Source organism: Muscardinus avellanarius, assembly GCF_963383645.1.
Source record: "Muscardinus avellanarius genome assembly, chromosome: 7".
Taxonomy (NCBI): Eukaryota; Metazoa; Chordata; class Mammalia; order Rodentia; family Gliridae; genus Muscardinus; species Muscardinus avellanarius.
This window is the reverse complement of record NC_137793.1, coordinates 116,969,441-116,989,936: the sequence shown is the minus strand read 5'-3', so window position 1 is coordinate 116,989,936 and position 20,496 is coordinate 116,969,441. Positions and strand designations below refer to the sequence as shown.

General features: G+C 44.1%; 1 protein-coding gene across 1 annotated transcript; it reads left to right on the top strand.

Moving 5' to 3' along the window:
* Positions 1-487: 487 nt before the first annotated feature.
* LOC308265214 (flavin-containing monooxygenase 5-like) lies at positions 488-16,447 on the top strand (the record flags this gene model as incomplete). The annotated part of the gene is made up of 8 exons (XM_080698804.1): positions 488-622; positions 1,082-1,270; positions 1,718-1,880; positions 3,637-3,779; positions 5,322-5,521; positions 9,268-9,617; positions 15,119-15,191; positions 16,090-16,447. The coding sequence occupies 8 exons, from the start codon at positions 488-490 to the stop codon at positions 16,445-16,447; spliced, it is 1,611 nt and encodes a 536-aa protein (XP_080554930.1).
* Positions 16,448-20,496: the final 4,049 nt, after the last annotated feature.

The window sequence follows — 20,496 nt, the reverse complement described above, 5'->3', positions numbered from 1 at the left end:
ATAAAATATTTTCAATGTACTGATGCTTGACCATAGTACACGATCATCTGATAGAGGGCTGACTGTATATACATGTACAAGTGTGTCAATGTATGCTTGAGCCTGTGCATGTTTCAAGGTGAGATAACAGAAGTTACGATAGAAGAAAACAGTTTCGTCCAAAGGGAATGACAGGCACCAGGCGCGGTGGCAAATACCTATAATCCTGGTACTTGGGAGACTGACACAGGGGGACTCCAGGTGTAAAGCCAGCCCTGGCAACGTTGCAAGGCCCTCAGCAACTCTGGGACCTTTTTCAAAGTGAAATAAGGCTGGAGGTGTAGCTCAGAGGTAAAAGCCCCCTGAGCTCAAGCCCTGAGCTGACAAACAATAAAGAGATCTTTTTAAGGGTGGAATGCTAAGATAAAGGGGAGGCACCAACATGCCATGGTCCTTGACTTTGTTTCTCAAAACAAAACTGAAATAATTCTTCTTTATTCAAGAGACCATGACTGTAAAAACAGTGGCCGTGATTGGTGCCGGGGTCAGCGGACTGGGGGCCATTAAGAGCTGCTTGGAGGAGGGACTGGAGCCCACGTGTTTTGAGAAAAGCAGTGACATTGGAGGGCTGTGGAGATACCAGGTAATTTCACAGGCATCCCAGAGAGCGTGAGGTGATCACTGTCCAGAAGAGTTTTGTGCTTTCCACTAGGAAATAGAACTCTGATTACATATAAATTATTTATTCCTTAAGCATTCTTTCTGAAGGATATAAATTCAAATAAACATGAAACTTCTCAGGTACACTTACTGGGGTTTCGGCTTAACCTAATTCCCTTAAATAGGAGGTTGATTTTACACTTTGGAAGTTTCTCTTCCCAAACCCTTTTGCTTTTGATGCAAATCTTTGTTTGGTTTGATTTGTGCTATTGGGTTTGAGCATCTGGGGTCATTTTCCTGTAATGATGTCACTCCTGGCATTACTTGGGTCCATCCCCATGAACACGATTCCACCTAGAGATCCCTTCATAAGGAATGGAGTCCAGTAGCACCTTCCTATGCACCCTAATGTTGGAGCCCATGTTCTGTTTGTTTTCTGCAGGAGATACCTGAGATTGGAAGTCCAGGGATCTACAAGTCCTTGACCTGCAACACCTCCAAGGAGATGACGGCCTTCAGCGACTACCCCATCCCCGACCACTACCCCAACTACATGCACAACTCCAAGATGATGGAATACCTCAGGATGTATGCCAGGCACTTTGGTCTCAGGAAGCACATCCAGTTCCTGGTAAGGAGGAGAGCCTGCTCCTCACCTCACACAGGAAAAGGCAAGGTGTTCACAAGTCAGTGGGGGCAGGGCACAGTCCCAACGTGCATTTCCACCAGAGTCCTCAAAGAAATGTCATGTCTCCTCATTCTTCACGTTAACCAAGTATTTGTTTCTGTTTTATTTTTTTCCCTAAGAGGAAAGGCATTGTCTCATGATTTGTGCCTAAAATCTAGTTCTCACTTAGTTTTGTTAAATGTAGAAGATGGATTATAGGAGAAAATTCAATGTACTATGTTCTCCAACGTACCCTGATCCTTAGGAAGCAATGCTTTTAGGAAGTTATTATTCATAAAACACTAAAGAACCAGGAGCTATGAATGCAGAAGTCACCATAGCATCCTAGAGGAGAAAACAAGACCGAGAGCCCTGCGCTAGCTGAGGCTGACTCCGTCCCTTGTTTCCCAGTCAAAGGTGTGCAGTGTGAGGAGGCGCCCCGATTTTGCCTCCTCTGGCCAGTGGGATGTCGTGGTGGAGGCTGAAGGGAAGCAGAGCACCTACATCTTTGATGGAGTCATGGTCTGCAGTGGCCATTACACTGAGAAGTATCTGCCCTTGCAGGACTTTGCAGGTATTTAACTGAAGAGCGTGAAGGCACATCTCTGGATTTCAAGGATGCCAAAGCCTGTGCTCTCATGAGAATTGCAAGGTAGTTTATGTGACCTAGGGGATACAGAAAAGATGTGGTGGCCTTCCAGGGTGGTCAGGAAAGAGCTAATGATGAAAAGGTTGATGACAGAACGATCTGATGGTAGGTGATAAAGGTCTGATGATAGTTCCACTGGAACTGGAAATCAGGAGCTCTCGGGTGAATGAGGTTGGGCTCCAGCCTTCTAGGAAGAGAAGAAGTGTGGCCATGATGGGAGTGAGGCAAAGCTGGGGGAGGTCAGGAAGGACACATGCTTGATAAGGTCGGACCAGGTGAGTGGGTAGGAAGGCATGGAAATGCCAATGGGTGTGTGTGTGTGTGTGTGTGTGTGTGTAAGAGAGAGAGAGAGAGAGAGAGAGAGAGAGCATGTGATTTATCCAAGTTGTATTTTATCAAGATCGGTCTTGCAGAGGCGTGTAGCACTAATTGACGGGAAGAGACCAAAGCATGGCATGTTACATCATTGATGGGGAAGAGATGCAAAGCAGAGACGTCTATAGGAGGGTTTTTCACTAGTTCATTAAAGAGATGGTGGCAGAGACTTTGACTGGAAAATGACAGCAGGAAACAGAGGAGGAGGAGGAAATGCAGGAGTTGCCTCCATGGTCAGGACTCCACTCAGCAAGAAGAGCACATGCCAGACACAGGTCTACATCTGTGACAACACACGTGATGCCAGACACAGGTCTACATCAGTGACAACACGCGTGATGCCAGGCACAGGTCTACATATGTACAACACACGTGATGTTTTTATTGTTACCAACTTTTTGTTCAGTATGTTTTGAAACCTCTAATACTTGAGACTTGTACTATTAAACAGAGTAGGCAGGAGTCAAAATAAGTGGCTAATACAGACGATGATATGCTATTCCAAATACACACCCAATTGTAAGACATAGAAAAATGTATAAAGTGTCCCACTGGTACCTTTGTTTATTGATTATATGTTTACATTTAAGAATATATCATAGAAAGTACATTGTTGATATGATTACCACTTTTACACATTTTTGTATCACTACCATAATCTTCATAAGTTTCATACATGGTTTGCATCTAATCTCTTGAACACTATTGCTGTATATTGTTAAGAATCTTTACATATTTGTAAAACCTACTCACAGAGTCACAAACCAAGGAAGAGTTCCTCTTACATAGAGAATAAGACAATAACTTCCTACAGTGGTGGATCATCACACTAGGCAAAATTGGATTTTTTCTTTATTTTTTTTGGTGTTACTGGCGGTGGTACCCAGAGGCTTTCTACCTCCAGGCTACCCTCCCGTACTCCCAGACCTATTTTATATTTTACTTGGAAACAGGTTATCACTAAGGTGCCGCGAGCTTCCCTAACTAAGTAGCTGAGGCTGGCTTCAAACCTGCGTGATCCTCCTGTCTCAGCCTCCCAAGCGTGGGGATGACAAGCGTGCACCACCACGCCCAGCTTAGAATTGGATTTTTAAGAGAAGCACTAGTACGCTTTTACTTTAGTCTCAGCCATACTGTCACTGCCATGGGTGTTTTGTCCCCTGCATAATCGTCTTCTGTAGTATTGGCAGTCACTCACCAGCAAAGAAGAATAGGGCTTAAACGCATACATGTCAGGTTTAGAAATAAATTTTGCAAGCCTTTCCGATTTTGTTTGTGATTGGGGGATTTGGCCCTTTCCTCACAGGGATCGAGAAGTTCCGAGGCAGCTATCTGCACAGTTGGGAGTACAAGAACCCAGACAATTTCACGGGGAAGAGAGTGGTCGTGGTCGGCATTGGGAATTCTGGAGCAGATGTTGCCGGTGAGATCAGCAGAGTAGCTGAACAGGTTTGAGATTACGCACTGATTTTTTTCCTTGTTCTTTATATAGTGTAACTTTGACATCTGTGGAGTGTGGACCACGGTGAACCTAGACCTTGGCTATAGGTTTAGCAGTAGAATCCCAATTTTGACTGCCAGCGATATCAGAAAATTACATTTTTTTATTTCTGACTATATATAAATAAAAGAACAGAGAACACTAAAATAAATAATAGCCTCCTTTCATACCATAAAGCATCAGAGTTGTGAAAGAAGGCAGTCAAACTAGAGTCAGATAACACAGAATAATCTGGATGTGCCTACAATAGAGAGTGGGGAAAGCAAATTGAAGTGAATTTTACAAGCCAGGCGTGGTGGTGCATGTTGCAATCCCAGCATTGGGGAGACTGACGCAGGAGGATCGCGGTTCACAGACAGCCTCAGCTACTTAGTGAGGCCCTCTGCAACTCAGTGATTGCCTGTTTCAAAATAAAGAATAAAAAATTGGGCAGGGGCTGTACCTTGGAGGTCAACTGCATCTGGGTTCCATCCCCAGACCCACAAAGAAAAAGAAATGAATTTACATAAAATACCAACATTTTCATACTGGACATAAAGCTTCAATGGGGAACATCAGGCACGAGCATGAGTAAGAAATGTGAGGTTGATCTATAAATAAGTTACTCAAAGAAGAGAAGAGATCTGTGGGTCCCACTGTCACTGAGAGTAACATTTTCTGCAGACAGTGTTGTAGACTCCAAAGAGTACAGAACAATCACCTCCACAAAGCAAAATATTTTTAATTTTGATTCGGATTTCCCTCAAGAAAAACAAACCAAAACAATGTGTCTCTTGTTTCTTTTCTAAAAGAACTTCTTAAAGAGACAGGAGGATCACGCTGGTTCGGAGCCAGACTCGCTGGCCTAAGAGACTCTGTTTCCAAATATAAAATAGGTCTGGGAGTATAGCCTGGAGATAGAAAGGCTTCCAGGAACCACAGTACCACCAAAAAAAAAAAAAAAAAAGTTCTCTGTAGAGATGATTATCAGCCACCCAGGTCGGGTACTACCTACCCTTGTGGACATTCTATACTAGACACACGGACTTGAGTCATGGACCTCTGTCTCTAAGGACCACACAAGTGATTATTTTCATTAGGAAGTAATCTGAATTAAAATCTGAGGCTTCTTTCTTAGGTCTCAATCAATGGTATAAATTGAAATCTGAGGCCTTTCTTAGGTCTCAGTTCAATGCTATAAAATAGGAAAAATTTTTACATTTTCTCCAAAATATAACCTCTGATTTTCACGCGCTTTCACAGACTTCTAGCACAGCTAGAGGAAATGTTAAAGTGAAAGTAGGTCCATGACACAAACTAAGGATATTGAAAGGACGGCAGGTACCTGGGACTGTGTCCGGGGGAGCCAGAGGAGGGAGGCAGTGAGGCAGGGCGGCAAGGTGAGAGGGGAAAGCAGACCTATTCCCTGGACAAGTGACGCAGTGCTCTGAGTGTCTGAGATGAGAGTGATAGGACCAAGCCGGCGCTGACGCCCCGCTCCTCTCTCCCAGGTTTTCCTCAGCACGAGAAGAGGGGCCTGGATATGGAACCGGGTCTGGGATAACGGAGCGCCCATGGACGCCACACTCTTCACCCGTTACAATAGAACAATCCAAAAATTCTCCCCCACCTTCCTCATCAACAGATGGGCAGAGAATAAATTAAACGCAAGGTTTAACCATGCCAATTATGGGCTACAACCTGAACACAGGTAAGGCCTAGGATTTCAAACAGGCAACCATATTTTTAAGCTACTGGTCAGCAGAATCTATAAACTATATTCATGGAATAAGAATTAAAAAGCGCCATTTCTGTATCTTAGTAGAATTTGGGGGAGGGTGCCTGGGACTGAACCCGGGGACATTCTACCTCTGAGCTACAGCCCAGGTCTTTTAATTTTGAAATAAGGTATGGCAAAGTTGGCTGGCTGGCCTTAAACCTGCGATCCTCCTGAATCCACCTTCCATGTTCTGGGATTACAGGCATGCACCACCACACCTGGCTTGGTAGAAACTTTTTATTGGGAATGGCCACATACTTTCTTCCTACTGCTAGGAACAGAGAACTTTTTTTTTTTATTCTCCATGTATGCATTCTTGGTCCTCTATCCTTCTCAGCCTAAGAGCTCCCTGTATTTAAAAAAAAAAAAAAACTAGGTAAAAAAATCATACAGGCTTAAACTAGAGGCAACTAAGAGAATGAAAACAAAAAGTTAGTTTTCACAAATATCTGCAAGGAAAGTAGCTGAAGTTTCATAATAACTTTTATGATGTAGTTGTGTGATTCCAGGATCTTTCATAACAAAAAGTTATTCAGATATAGAAGGTCAACATATTAACAATGAAGTGCACCCTCCAATGTGGCTTTCTGCAGCTACCTTGCAGTTCAACCCTTATATTTGCAAAGGCTTGTGTGCCACTGACCATAGATGTCCCTGTTGGATTCACTTTTTCATTTTTCCCTTGCAACATTCTTAGTATGTCTTTTTTTTTTTTTTTGGCCTGGTGAGAAGTGTTCTTCAGCAAGAATGCATAAAAGAATATATATGTGTTAATAATTATAATGAAACAAGAAAAAAGAACAAGATTTGGGGAAGTTTCTGCTATTATTTCGCCGAATTTGTTTTTATTTTTCTTCTTTACTTCATTTTGTTTTATTTTGCTGTTGTTGGTGGTGGTGGTATGGTATGGGGATTGAACCCAGAGGCATTCCTCCTCTGAGCTGTGTCCCCAGCCATTTGTTGTTGTTGTCGTTTGTTTTGAAACGCTAATTTTCTGAGGATATCCTCAAACCTGTGATCCTCCTGTCTCAGCCTCCCAAGTACTGGGATTTCAGGCATGTGCCACCACACCCAGCTACTGAAGTTTTCTATGCCTGCAGCCCATGCCTCTTTTACCCTCCTCTATTTTTATTATACATACCATTCTTTCTTTAATGATCTCCAAGAGACTGTATATGTTTATTCTTTTTCTTTAATGTGATAATTCATCATCCTTGTCTTTATGCCCTGATATTCTCTGTTCTGCTTGATCTAGCCTATTGTTTAAGATTTCAATGGAGTTTTGTTTTGTTTTTTTGTTGGTTTCGGGGGGGGGGTGGTGGTACTGGGGTCCCGGGAAGCCCTTCTACCTCCGGACTATACTCCCAGACCTATTTTATACTTTTTATTTGGAAACAGGGTCTCTTAAGCCAGTGCGGCTGGCTTCGAACCTGTGCGATCCTCCTGTCTCCACCTCCCAAGCGCAGGATTACAAGTGTGTGCCACCAAGCCCAGCTCAATGGAGTGTTTTATCTGACATAATGAGCTATTTTTCCAGACCCTCTATTTGGCTCTTTCTCTCTTCTATAGATTTATAGAAACTCTTATGGAGATTTCTCAAAATTTCTCCTTATTGACGTCCTCATTCATGTCTGGCATGATCTTCCTTAATTCATTCAGTTACTTTTCTATATCCCTTGCACGTCATTGAACTTTTTAACACTGGTTCTTTTGCATTACCTACGCAATCCTTAACCCCTTCATGTCTTTGCTCTCTAACATTTGCACATATCTATGACTGTGGAGAGTGTCCTGCTGTCTTGCTTTCCTGCTTCTTGTGCTCCTGTGCTGAGGGATGTGCTCTGGTGAGGTGGGTCTTCTTCCCCTTAGTGAGGGCCTCCTGCTAAGTCGCCTTCTGTCGATGTGTCTTAGACTACTCATCTGTTGTGCAAATTGGGTTTAACTCCAATTTGACTTCACATCGCAATCCCTGTGGCTCCTTCAGCTGTGAGGAGAGCATTTCCACATGAGGTATTCTGGGTTTTTTGTTTTGTTTTGTTTTGTTTGTGGTACTGGGGGAGGAACCCGGGGGCTTTTTACCTCTGGGCTACACTCCCAGACCTATTTTATATTTTATTTGGAAACAGGGTCTCACTAAGTTGCTGAGAGCCTCACTAAGTAGCTGAGGCTGGCTTTGAACTTGTGTGATCCTCCTGTCTCAGCCTCTCACGCACAGTGATTACATGTGTGAGCCACCACGCCCGGCCACACAATGTATTCTGTATGAAAGCCTTGAGACTCTCTTTCTCTTTAGGTCTTGCTAGAGCCAGGTAATTTTTTTTAAGATTTAAAGAAGTTTCTTAAAAAGATAGAAATACAGAGGATAGAAATACAGCCCCATACCCGAGTGGCATGGAGGGGTGACTCGAATGAATACACCCAAGAGTCAGGTAATTCGTGATGGTGTGATACAGAACACAGAGGGCATGGGGTGCACCTCTATGGTTTACCTACACCAGGGGTGGAAGCCTTATTAGATGGTGGGGGTTTCCTTAGACACTATAGAAATTGACTCTTGTTTGGAGAGATTCTGATATTGGCTCTTTCAATCACCCTAAAGATCTGGGAGGGCTGGGGGTATTTATTCTCCTTTTATTTAAGTTCAAGCAGGATGGGGCTTTGGCCAGAGGGAAGCTTAATTACTATTGGTTGAGGTAGAATGGAGCTCAAAGGTGGAGCATCTACCCAGTGCATGTGAGGCTCTGGACTTAATCCCCCAACACTGAGGGGAAAGGAGACTGAGAAAGAGAAAAAAGTAATAATTACAAACAAAGAATAGAACTGGGCATTGTGGCACATGTTGGTAATTGCAGTGACCGAGGCTGAGACAGGAGGATCACAGGTTCAAGGACACCCTCAGCAAGTCCTGAGACTCTTGTCAACCTAGAGTGACCTTGTTTGAAAATGAAAATAAAATACAGCTCGGGGTGTAGCTTAGAAGTAGAATACCCTTGGGCTCAATCCCCACAACAATCAAAGAAAAAGAAATCTTAATAGAGAAATTAAAAAGAAGATATTAAAGGGAGAAAATGAAAAAGAATAAATGAGAGGGGGAAACCCAATTAAAGGATAGAAATAAAAGTAAAACTGAGAAATAAAAAATAATAACAAAAAATAGATGGAGAAAATAAGTGGAATAAATTAATGCTAATCTGTCTTACAGCTTTTCTGAGGTCTCACAGCTGGTAATAGGACCAATATAGAGGCCAATTTATGACTCTAAAAATAATTCTTTTTTTTTTCAGTACTAGGGATGGAACCCAGGAGCATTCCATCTCTGAACTACACCCCCAGCTCTATTTTTTTATTTTTTATTTTTTATTATTTTATTCCTTATTTATTTTGAAACAAGGTCTCACTAAGTTGTAGAGGACCTCACTAAGTATCTGAAGCTGTCTGCGAACCACGATCTTCCTGTCTCAGCCTCCCAAGTACTGGAATTATAAGCATGCACCACCATGCCCAACTGAAATATAAAATTTTAACCAAAAAAAAAAAACTATCGCCTTTCCAGGGATGTCAATAAGAAATACTAAAATTAATAAAATAATGCAGTTAATTGCTCAGAATTTACTACCACAATTTCTTTATGAAAAACATCACGCTCATGTCTTGGTATTACACTCCCAATCACGCAGATTTCTCAGCCATCAGTCTACTTTGAGTGATGACCTGCCAAATCGCATCATTTCTGGAAGAGTGCTGGTGAAGCCCAATGTGAAGGAGTTCACCGAGACGGCCGCCATCTTTGAGGATGGGTCTGAGGAGAACGTTGATGCTGTGGTCTTTGCCACAGGCTACACCCTCTCTTTCCCCTTCTTGGATGATGACTCCGCCATCCTGGACACCCAGCACTCCATGTTTAAATTTGTCTTTCCTCCTCGCCTGCAGAAGCCAACGCTAGCTTTCATTGGTATCCTCCAGCCAGTGGGGGCCACCATTCCCACGTCAGAACTCCAGAGCCGATGGGCAGTACGTGTATTCATGGGTATGTACTGGTCTACATAAGTAATGTGGGCTCCTAACTCTGCACTGAGATGATAGGGTAGCCAGGGTCTTCTGTTCAATTTATCTGCTATCAAAGCACCTAAAATTTCTTCATGAGAAATCACTTGCTTTTGGACTCTCAAGAGTGTTCATATTTTTTTTATTTTTTTTATTTTTTTGGAGCCATTTGCATCTGAGAGGCCCTAATGCCTAACTAGGCTTTGGCTCAGAGTGCATGCTTAATAAATGTTTATTGAAAGAACAACCTAACATTTGCACAGTCAACAAAGCTCTTTGTTATACATTAGCTTGTCCTATCCTTAAAGAACCCCCGTGGTGGTCAGGGGCAAGCATTAACATTCTAACCTTGGAAAGTGAACTTAGCAAAGTGGCCTGCCTGGTAAAGTCTCCTGGAACTAGTGGTGGTGCTGGCATTCAAACCCTAAGTCTCTGGCTCCAAAGTCAGTGCTTGTATAACTATGACATTTTGCCTACCTTTATAGCCTCCGAGAAGGGAAAGGAGTAGGACCTTACAAATATTCTTCCCTCGTTTTTTAGGGTATTTATTACTAAAAATATCTAGGAACTGGACTACCAAGTCACTCAATCTTCCCCATGGCTCCTACACGGTGCTTGATAATTATTTGCTGACCAGCAACTGAGACCTATCTCGGGTGGCTGCTGGGTGACATGGTCCAGAGCCAAGCCTGGACAGCCTGCTGTGTGGCGCAGTGCTTACAAAGTGAGCCCTGTGGTGGTGACTCCCAGGAGCCTTTGCTGGATGCCCGGTGCCCTTGCATTCCAAGGGCATCATGTTGCAGAGCTTGGCAGTGGCTGGGCCACCTTGCCACTGACCCCTGCCAGGCTAGGAGTGACCTGTCTGCTGTGAGGCTGGACTTGGACCCCGGAAGTGGTGTGGATGATGGTGGAATGACATAGGCTTGCATTTCAATGCCCTCTGTCTCTGCTGCTTCTCCCTGTGGGATTGTGGGATGGTGCTTTAACATCCCTGAGCAAATGTCCATTGGTCTGCCAAAGGACACGGTACGGTCTCTGTCCTAGACCTAGTCAGTGTCTCATTCCCCATGACCACTGGATGATGATGATGATGATGACGACGATGATGATGATGGTGATGATGATGGGGATGGTGACGATGATGATGATGATGGTGACGATGATGATGATGATGGTGGTGGTGGTGGTGGTGGTGGTGATGATGGTGATAATGACAATGACGATGATGGTGATGATGATGATGATGGTGATGGTGATGACGACGGTGGTGATGATTGTGATGATGATGGTGATGACGATGATGATAATGATGACAGTGATGATGATGATGATGATGGTGGTGATGATGGTGATGATGATAACAATGATGGCGATGATGATGATGGTGACGATGATGATGATGATGGTGGTGGTGGTGGTGATGATGATGACCATGATGGCAATGATGATGATGATGATGGTGATGGTGATGACGATAGGGATGATGACGACGATGATAATGATGATGGTGGTGATGACGACGATGATGATGATGATGATGACAGTGATGATGATGATGATGGTGATGGTGATAATGACAATGATGGTGATGACGATGATGATGATGATGGTGGTGATGATGGTGATGATGATGATGATGATGGCAATGATGATGAGATGATGGTGATGGTGATGACGACGATGATGATTATGACGATGATGGTGATGGTGATGGTGATGATGGTGATAATGACAATGATGATGATGGTGATAACGATGATGACGATGATGACGATGATGATGATGACAGTGATGATATGACAATGATGGTGATGATGATGATGGTGGTGATGATGGTGATGATAATAACAATGATGGCGATGATGATGAGATGATGGTGATGGTGATGAGGATTTTTGCAGTACTGGGGATGGGACCCAGGGGCGTTCTACCTCCCAACTACACCCTCAGCCCTATTTTTTTCATATTTAATTTTGAAACAAGGTCTCATTTAGTTGCAGAAGGCTTTACTAGGTAGCTGAGGCTGGCTGTGAACCATAATCCTCCTGTCTCAGCCTCTCAAGTAGTGGGATTACAAGTGTGTGCCACCACGCCTGGATTTTGAGTTTTTCCTTTTTTAGGTACTGGGGATGGAACCCAGGGGCATTCTACCTCTGAGCTACACCCCCAGTCCTATTTTTTATTCTTTATTTTAAACAGAGTCTCACTGAGTTGCAAAGGGCCTCACTAAGAAGCTGAGGCTGTCTGCGAACTGCCATCCTCCTGTCTTAGCCTCCTAAATGCTGGGATTACAAGCCTTCACCACCATACCCTGCTTGGGTTTTATTTTTATTTAAAACTTAAAATGATGAAATGGGGTATGAACCATAAATTGTAATATTTTTGTTTATTAACTGTATAATTTAGTTTTTTAAATTTTTATTGGTGCATTATATTCATACATCATATTGGGGTAAAAAACTTGTGTGTACATACATGTAGACATCACTGATTTAACCCCTACCCAATTCCCACCCCATTCCCTCCCCATCCATCCTTCCCTTACTTGGATTAGTGGTTGACTTTAATATGTTTAAGTACATTTTGTGTTTTAGAGATTTTCCTCTTCCCCCCCTCCTTTCTCCTCCTTTAGGTTGTCTTGTTTGCTCCTCTATAGGATTTCCTTTTTCATCTAGAGTTCCTCCTATGACCCATTTCTCCCTAACTCTCACATATTAGGGAAAACATCTGATTCCTTTTTGTGTGTGTGACTGACTAATCTCACTTAGCATAATGTCCTCCAGTTCCATCCATTTCCCTGAAAATGATGTAATTGAGTTTTTTTAAATGGCTGAGTAAAATTCCATTGTGTTCATATCCCACAGTTTTGTAATCCGTCCATCTGTTGATGGACATCTTGCCTGGTTCCATAGTTTGGCTATGGTGAATTGTGCAGCTATGAACATAGATACACATGCATTAGTTTGGTAGTTTGGTTTCCTATCTTTTGGGTAGATACCCAGAAGTGGTATTGCTGGATCAAATGGTAGATTTGTTCCCATTCTTCTGAGGATTCTCCATACTGTTTTCCAAAGTGGTTGCACTAATTTGCAATCCCACCAACAATGTTTTAGAGTTCCTACTTCTCCACATCCTCGCCAGCATCTGTAGTTGTTTGTGTTTTGAATGATTGCCATTCTAGTTGGAGTTAGGTAAAATCTCAGGGTAGTTTTGATTTGCATCTCTCTGATTGCCAATGATGTTGAGAATTTTTTCATGTATTTATTGGCCATTTGAATTTCTTCTTTCATGAAGTGTCTATTTAGTTCGTTTACCCATTTTGTTATTGGATGCTTTGTTTTCTTAGTGTTGATTTTCTTGAGTTCTCTGTATATTCTAGATATTAGTCCTCTATTGGTGGTGTAGGTGGCAAAAAAACTTCTCCCATTCTGTTGGCTATTGATTGAGGTTCTGATAGTTTCCTTTGCTGAACAGAAGCTCTTCAGTTTCATGCAATCCCACATATTGATTCTCCTTTTAATTTGTTGTGCCTTTGGGGTCTTGTTGAGAAAGTGTTTATCTATTCCTATGTGTTGCAGTGTTGGACCTATGCCCTCTTCAAGGAGCTTAAAGGTCTCTGGTTTGATTTCCAAGTCTTGAATTGACTTTTGTACAGTGTGAGAAAGTGGGATTAATTTCCAATTTTCTGCATATGGTTAACCAGTTTTGCCAGCACCATTTGTTGAACAGGCTATCTTTTCTCCAGTGTAAGTTTTTGGCCCCTTTGTCAAAAGTCAATTGGCTGCAAGTGTGTGGACTTGTTTCTGGGTCTTCTATTCTGCTCCTTTTCCTTCTTCTAACAAGTACATATTTTCTTTACTAAATTCCACCATGAATTTATATCTAAAATATGAGCACAAACATACATCACTAGTGCAGATTTGACCAATGACCAGAAGGTGGTATGTGAGGCTAGCCAAGAGAATAGTTGAGCGATCCCTTATCATGCTTCCGCCTTCTCAGCTCTCCACTCTTCCTGTCAGTAAGGTGATTTTTCTAAATACTACAGTAGTATATATGCAAATAATATGCACATATCATGAACTTTCAAAAATTTAAAACATTCTCATACAACCGTCCTTTTGAATGAAAAACAAGAACACCGTCAGCACTAAGGAGCCTCCCTCGTACTGGTTTCAAGCCTCAATATCCCCAGCACCACCCAGGGCAACTACTATGCCTATTTCCAATTGCAGAACTCTTTGCATTTTCTTCTTTTCATAAATGGAATTGGAGAATGTACACTAAGTTGTGTTTGGCTTCTTCCTCTCATCCTGGAATTGAAATTCACCCCTATTTCGAAGCCATTTATTTTAACTACTGTATAATATTGCATACACTTTTCCATCGGATGTGTGGATCTAGATTTATATTTCCTCCACCTGCTCATTATGTGAAGAAGGGCACTTAGCGAGATTAAAGCAACGGGGCCACGAGCAACCTCGCACGCGTCATCTGTTGAACTGTACACACGCTATCTTGGGTGTGTACTTAGAGGATAACTGATACCTCAGCAGGTATGCACGTAGTGAAATGACATTTTAACCTTATACATGGCCCGTCTACTCTACAAGTCGGTTCCTTTCATGTTTTGTACACGTCATCCCCTAAAGCATGCTTTGAACGGCATCTCATAGTATTCATGAGTAGATCGTACTTTTGTCCAATGTGAAGCATCGTGACTGTTCTGAAGGCCCCCAGGTAAATTGGGGTTCCAGTACCAGAACAGCTAGCAACCTTGCTCTAACTAGAAATGATTAAGAGCTGGCCTGGGGATTGACTGTCTGCCTTCCACAGGACTCTTCTTTTACCTGAGGGATGTCTACTGACCAGGGAGTCCTCCCAGGAAACTTGTCCACATGGCAGATACCCTGTGGCTCTCACCACTGCCATCCACTGATGCTGGCCTGACCATCATGTGGGTGCTGAGAGCCCAACATCCTTTTCTCCCTGGAAACCCAGGGACTGATGATCAGGGCTGAGGTTGTCCCTCGTTCTCCAGATAGAAGTTCAAAGCATTACTGCTTACAGATGCTGGGTAGAGGGTGCCATGAGGGCGAAGGCAGTACTTGGTCTCCAGGTCACTGGAGGGGTCACCGGTCAGAGTTCATGAGAACTAGCAGTATATAGGAGAACAAATGGGCAGCAGGTCACATGAAGGTTTCAGAGCAGCTGCCTTGCAGGAGGGCAGGAAAGCAGGAGCCCAGTGTGCTGTGGGAGAGGTGTCTCTGCGTGTCCATGTATTTCTACATCTGAGTGCCTTCCTGACAAACCGAGAATTATGGGAAGGAAATCCTCCTCCCTAGGGCCTTGTGAAGGACTCCGAAGATGAGTTCCATAAACTGACTCTTAGAAATGTCATTTTTTAAAATCCACTCTTTTATTTGCATTTCCCTCTCTTTCAGTCTTCCCAACTGTCCTCACATTTCTGTCTTTCTTCCTTAGGACTGAAAAAATTACCTTCAGAGAGTGACATGGTCTCTGCCATCCACAAGAGGAAAAAGAAAATGGAGACAGAGTAAGAAGCCTAATTATTAGCTGAAGGAACTTAAGACAGGTCTTTCAACAGCCCTCACATATAAGGTTGCAACTGAACAATTCCTGCTAATTTTAGCTCAGTGATACCACAGCTAAAAATACGCATGGGGTTTGTGTGTAGAAAATGCCTGGCTGTGGAACACGCACCTCACTTACAGGAGAACAGTAGAATGTCAGGTTCAGACTGTCAGCAGTGTCCACAGAGAGGACCCCAGACACCCTGGAAGTCTGCCTGCACCCATCCTCAGACTGAGGTCAGAAAGCAGCTTGAGGCTGGGCGTGGTGGTGCACGCTTGTAATCCCCACACTTGAGAGGTGGAGACAGGAGGATCGTGCAGGTTCTAAGCCTGCCATGCTGGCTTAAGAGACCTTGTTTCAATATATACATATATATTAGGTCTGGGAGTGAAGCCCAGAGGTAGAAGAGTTTCCAGGAACCCCAGTACCACCAAATTAAAAAAAAAAAAAAGCATGAAAACGTGGCTAAATCTGAATCTAAGGGAAAGACAAACACTTTTCAAGTCTACAATCAAGTACAGAGCATCTTCTGAAGATGCTCATTTATTTCAGCTTGTTAAAGCCCTACCCTGTGCTCTTGTGCAATAAACCCACACTCAAGGGCACGCTTAGGGGAACTCGGTGGCCCCAAGCCTGGCATCGGTGGATTTTAAGTGTCTGTAATTCCAATTGTGTTTTGCTTGGCCCTAGTGTGATTCAGCAAAGTGCATGGAACAAAGGATGAGTATCTAGGGACTTCCAGGGACATACTCGATGTTCAGAATTAACACATGGAAAGTTATTTCACGAAGCTTGGAAGTGCGAGCTGAGAAATTCAGTTCAACACAACTGAAATGGGCTAACATTCCCCCCTGTTCCAGGTTTGTGAAAAGCCCAAGAGGCGCCCACCGCGTGCAGTACATCGACTACATGGACGAAATCGCCTCTGAGCTGGGCGTCAAACCCAACCTGCTCTCTCTCCTCCTCTGGGACACAAAGCTGGCCAAGGAGATCTTCTATGGGCCCTGCACCCCGTACCAGTTCCGCCTGCAGGGGCCAGGGAAGTGGGCCGGGGCGCGGGCAGCCATCCTCACTCAGAGGGCCCGGATCCTCAAGCCCCTGAGGACGCGCGTGCTCACACCCTCTGGGTCTCCTGCCTCTGCTCCGCTCGGGGTCAAGGGCGCCTGTGCCGCCCTTTTCCTCTTGGTTCTTGTGTTAGTCGTCATGCAAACGCTGTGACACTGAGCTCACGGTCACATAGATGTTCCTGGGACTACACATGAACAAGCCGTTGTGATGTAAATATACACCTTAGGATCAGTTGATTTGTGGGGAAAGAGGATGATTAGACTAGCTCACATATGAACACTTAAGTAAAAAAGTAGAATAACTCCCAGGTCATAATTTTCCCAAGTGCTTTGTGTGGAGAGAGGTTTACAAGTGCATAGCCTATTTCAAATTCATTGCAGAAGTTATTTGTAGTGTCCTAGATGTTTACGTAATATATATGTCAGTGGAGAGTAGTTAAACGTGGGGGCAATAAATAAACAAACGTAGAGGTAACCTGAAATGTTGCGACTCGTATAGGATGCAGTAAGAATATCACCTGTCTAGAATTGTATATGAGTGTTTAGTTTGGATTTAATCATGAGGAAGAATCAGAAAAATGAAGAAAGTGCGACCTGCACAAAACATCCTGCTTGTCCCTTAAAGGAAAGTCAAGGTCACTAAAAATAAACTGAAGACCGGGAAATGTGTCTACAATGACGAACACTAGAAAGACATAATGACTAAATGCAGTATTTAAACATGGATTCACGGTTTTCAGACAATTGAAGGAATTTCATATGCATTGATTATTACATGATCTTATTGAATTGATGATAATATTACCTGGTAGAATAAGGGTATTATGGTTATGTAATAAAACATCCTTTTTAGAACATGTGTGCAGAATGAGAAGTAACATGGTATTGTGATAGGTACAATTTATTTATAAGCGGTGCAAGAAGCAATGTGCATGGGCGTATGCATAGAAGCAAGAGAGCACCGGCAACCAGTGATTCTGTGTAAAGGCATAAAGGTGCTCCCTGTGCTACTCCTTCAGTGTTTTTGTGAATTTCAAAATAAAAATTTTAGGAACAATACTGGTCTCTATAATAATTTTTTTGTGGTACTGGGGATTGAAGGCAGGGACATTCTAAGTCCGAGCTACACTCCCAGGCCTATTTTTTAAAATTTATTTTGAAACAGGGTCTCACTAGTTGCAGAGGACCTCACTAAGTGGCTGAGGCTGGCCACACACCTGCGGCCCTATCTCAGCTTAACAAGTACTGGTATTACAAGCGTGCGCCACCACGCCCGGCCGGGAATGCTCAGTTTAACAAAACATCTTTCAAAACACGAATCGCCCAATGGCGTGAGTCTCAACTTGTATGAGCCCCTCCAGTGCGATTTGGCTCTTCCTCCTTCACCAAACTTTATTTCTATAATGCATTTTATTGGACCTAATTTTTATAAACAAACTTTTAAAATATTACTTCTATCCACATAAAAATGATAACTATTGGTGGTGTCTCAGCCAGTATCTGGAGTTTAGCATCTTTCACAGTGGTCATTTTGGTTATACGCTGATACTTATCATGCACGTGGTGGGGATCCTGCCCTTTTGTGGCCCTGAGATTAAACAGAACAGCTGTCTCTGAGGAAGGTCATCCTATCTTCCCAGAATTCAAGCCCAAGGAGACAGTCTGGGGACAGGACATTTTTAGGAAATTATTTTGAATATGTCCCACACATAAAAAATGCCTGATTGAGGCCCCAAATCGCTACTGCATTTAGCATGGCTCAAAGAGTTTTAAAATTGCTTTTTTTAGTAAAAAGTAATTTTACAATACTTGGGATGCTGAGGATCACGGGTTCATGGCCAGCCTCAGCACCTTAGTGAGACCTTGTTTCAACTGAACATAGGTATGAGGGACATGGGCCTGAGACGGAAGGTCCAGTTACAGGTAGACCCTGAGTGCTGCCTGCCTGCCCAGCACAGATCACACTTCCCTCGCAAACACAAGGTTCAGTTTTGAAAGATATGCGTGTCATGAGAGTAAGGCCTATTCTGTTGAATACTGTTGAGGAAGACCCTCACCTCCCTCCCCTTACCCAGGGTGCTTTGGTGCGGTACCACCACCCTCGAGCAGCCACTCTTCTGAAACTGTTCTCTCTCAAGACGAGCATGTCATCCTTATCCTCCTGAAAGGGAGGGCCTTACCTAAGAGGGTCTGTCTCTCTCTCTGCCCTATCCTACTGTCTGGGTTAAGGGCAAGGAATAGCCTGCTGTCTTGAGCACACCTGGCAAGACTGCACAACATCTCCCATTGCTGGGTCTGCATCAAGCTACTGGTAGAAGCAGCCAAAGGTCTCCCATGGTGAGTCCCCTCCACCACTGCAGACGACTGGACTGCCTTTCGAACCTGAAGCCACAGCAGCACAGAATGGGGTGAACGACGTCATGCCATAGAGGACTTGTGCTAAGACCATTGCTGTCCCCCCTGCCGGGGTATGCTATAGAAAATGGGTGGGGCTGGCTAACGGGAGAACATGGAGAGCTTGTAACATAGCATCTATTTACAGAGGACAGGCAAACCACTCTGACCAAGAGAAACACTGCATGTTGGCCCCAAGAAATATGTCAGAACTGTAAAGATTGGAAAGGTTTGGGAGATTACGAAGGAGGCAAGCCACCAGCGTGGTAGCAGAATCTACTTTTAATCAGAATCACCTCAGCACCTTCAGGGTTTGGGGTGAGGTCAGCAGGTTGCGGCGAGGGGGGGGTGACGGGGGAGGGACCGAGGAGCCATCTGCTTGGAGAGTCCTGCCCAGTAGTCCCTGATCTGCCCGCTGAGTCGTCCACGTGGTGGGCCAGAAATGATCTTGCTTTAAGCGGGTATTTTGGGGGGTGGGACTCAGCGTGGGAATGCAGATTCTCTCGCGACATCAGTGGACTCGCAATCTCAACTATGTCTGGGGCACCTGGACTCTCCCAGTATCTCCGCTTCCAGGGCTCCATTTCCTGTCCCTGCAGTGGTCACTTCTGGAGACCCGACCAATCAAGGACATTACTCATTTATCAGATACTAACGGATGGTGGCATGGGTAGAAACGAATAGGGCCCAACCCACTGATTTTCTCCCACATGGTTCTCTCCGGGTTTGCAGACATTATGGCTGGCCAAACCTCTCTGCCCATTGGACAGGAAGGTGAACCTGAGGAAGGCTGTATATAGGGGACAAATACTCCTCCCGCCTCCAATAAGCCTAATAATTGGGGCCCTGTATGTCACCGCTGGCACTGTGTGCCCTGGACCACATGGTGGTTTCACCCTTTAGCCTTGTTCATTCCAGGAGGTGGAAGCCTCAATCAGCATAATTTCTGAAGCTTTAAATATGTCCCATCCGGCTCTGTCCCTTCTGATGGACAAAACCACCCAAATGTGGAAGGGGGTTTTGCAGAGTAGAATGGATTTAGGCGCGCTCACTGCTGCCCAGGGGAGCATGTGCTCTTCTTCATGTGCAGTGGTGTGTGTAAGTTACAGATCACCAGCGGTGGGTACGTAAGCCTAGTGGAGGTAGAGGCGATACAAGCCTGCTAGGAGAGCCCACTTGACAACTTAGTAAACTCACGGGACGACTCCTAGAGATCGGCATTGACCATCTTCCTGTGTGGCTGGAGGGCTAGCAGCCTCCTCCTGTGCCCTCTATTGTGGTAGTGGTCTTTGGGCCCAGTGTATCGCTCTCTGGGTCAAGGTGTGCACCACCACCCCGTAGGGGGTAGAGTGAGGGGCCCAGGAAAGTGCCGGCCAGGAGTGAAGACCTGACCCTGCTCACCCCACACAGCCCCAGATCAGCCTGTCCATCCTGCACAGCCGCGGATGGGAACTTAGATATGTACAGAGGAGCAGGCAGACAATGCCATGCAGCCGCAGATGTGTATATAATTACATAAGCATGACTTACAACACGCATATGCAGGGGACACTGACATAACATGCGCCTCCTCGTCTGGAGTCCCACAGAAGGGGCAGGTCTGTAAAACAAAGCTGCTGTTCTTTTCTTCTGGATGGCAACTCCTCTTGTTTTCTTTTCTTTTTTTTCTGTTTCTATAGATTTATTATTTTTTTTTAAATTGGTGCATTGTAGTTCTCACTGGGATCTCACCACCAAAACCTCCCTTGCAAACACAGCTGGATTGCACGAGCCCAGAAGTCCAGGGGTAGGAATGGCAGTAACACT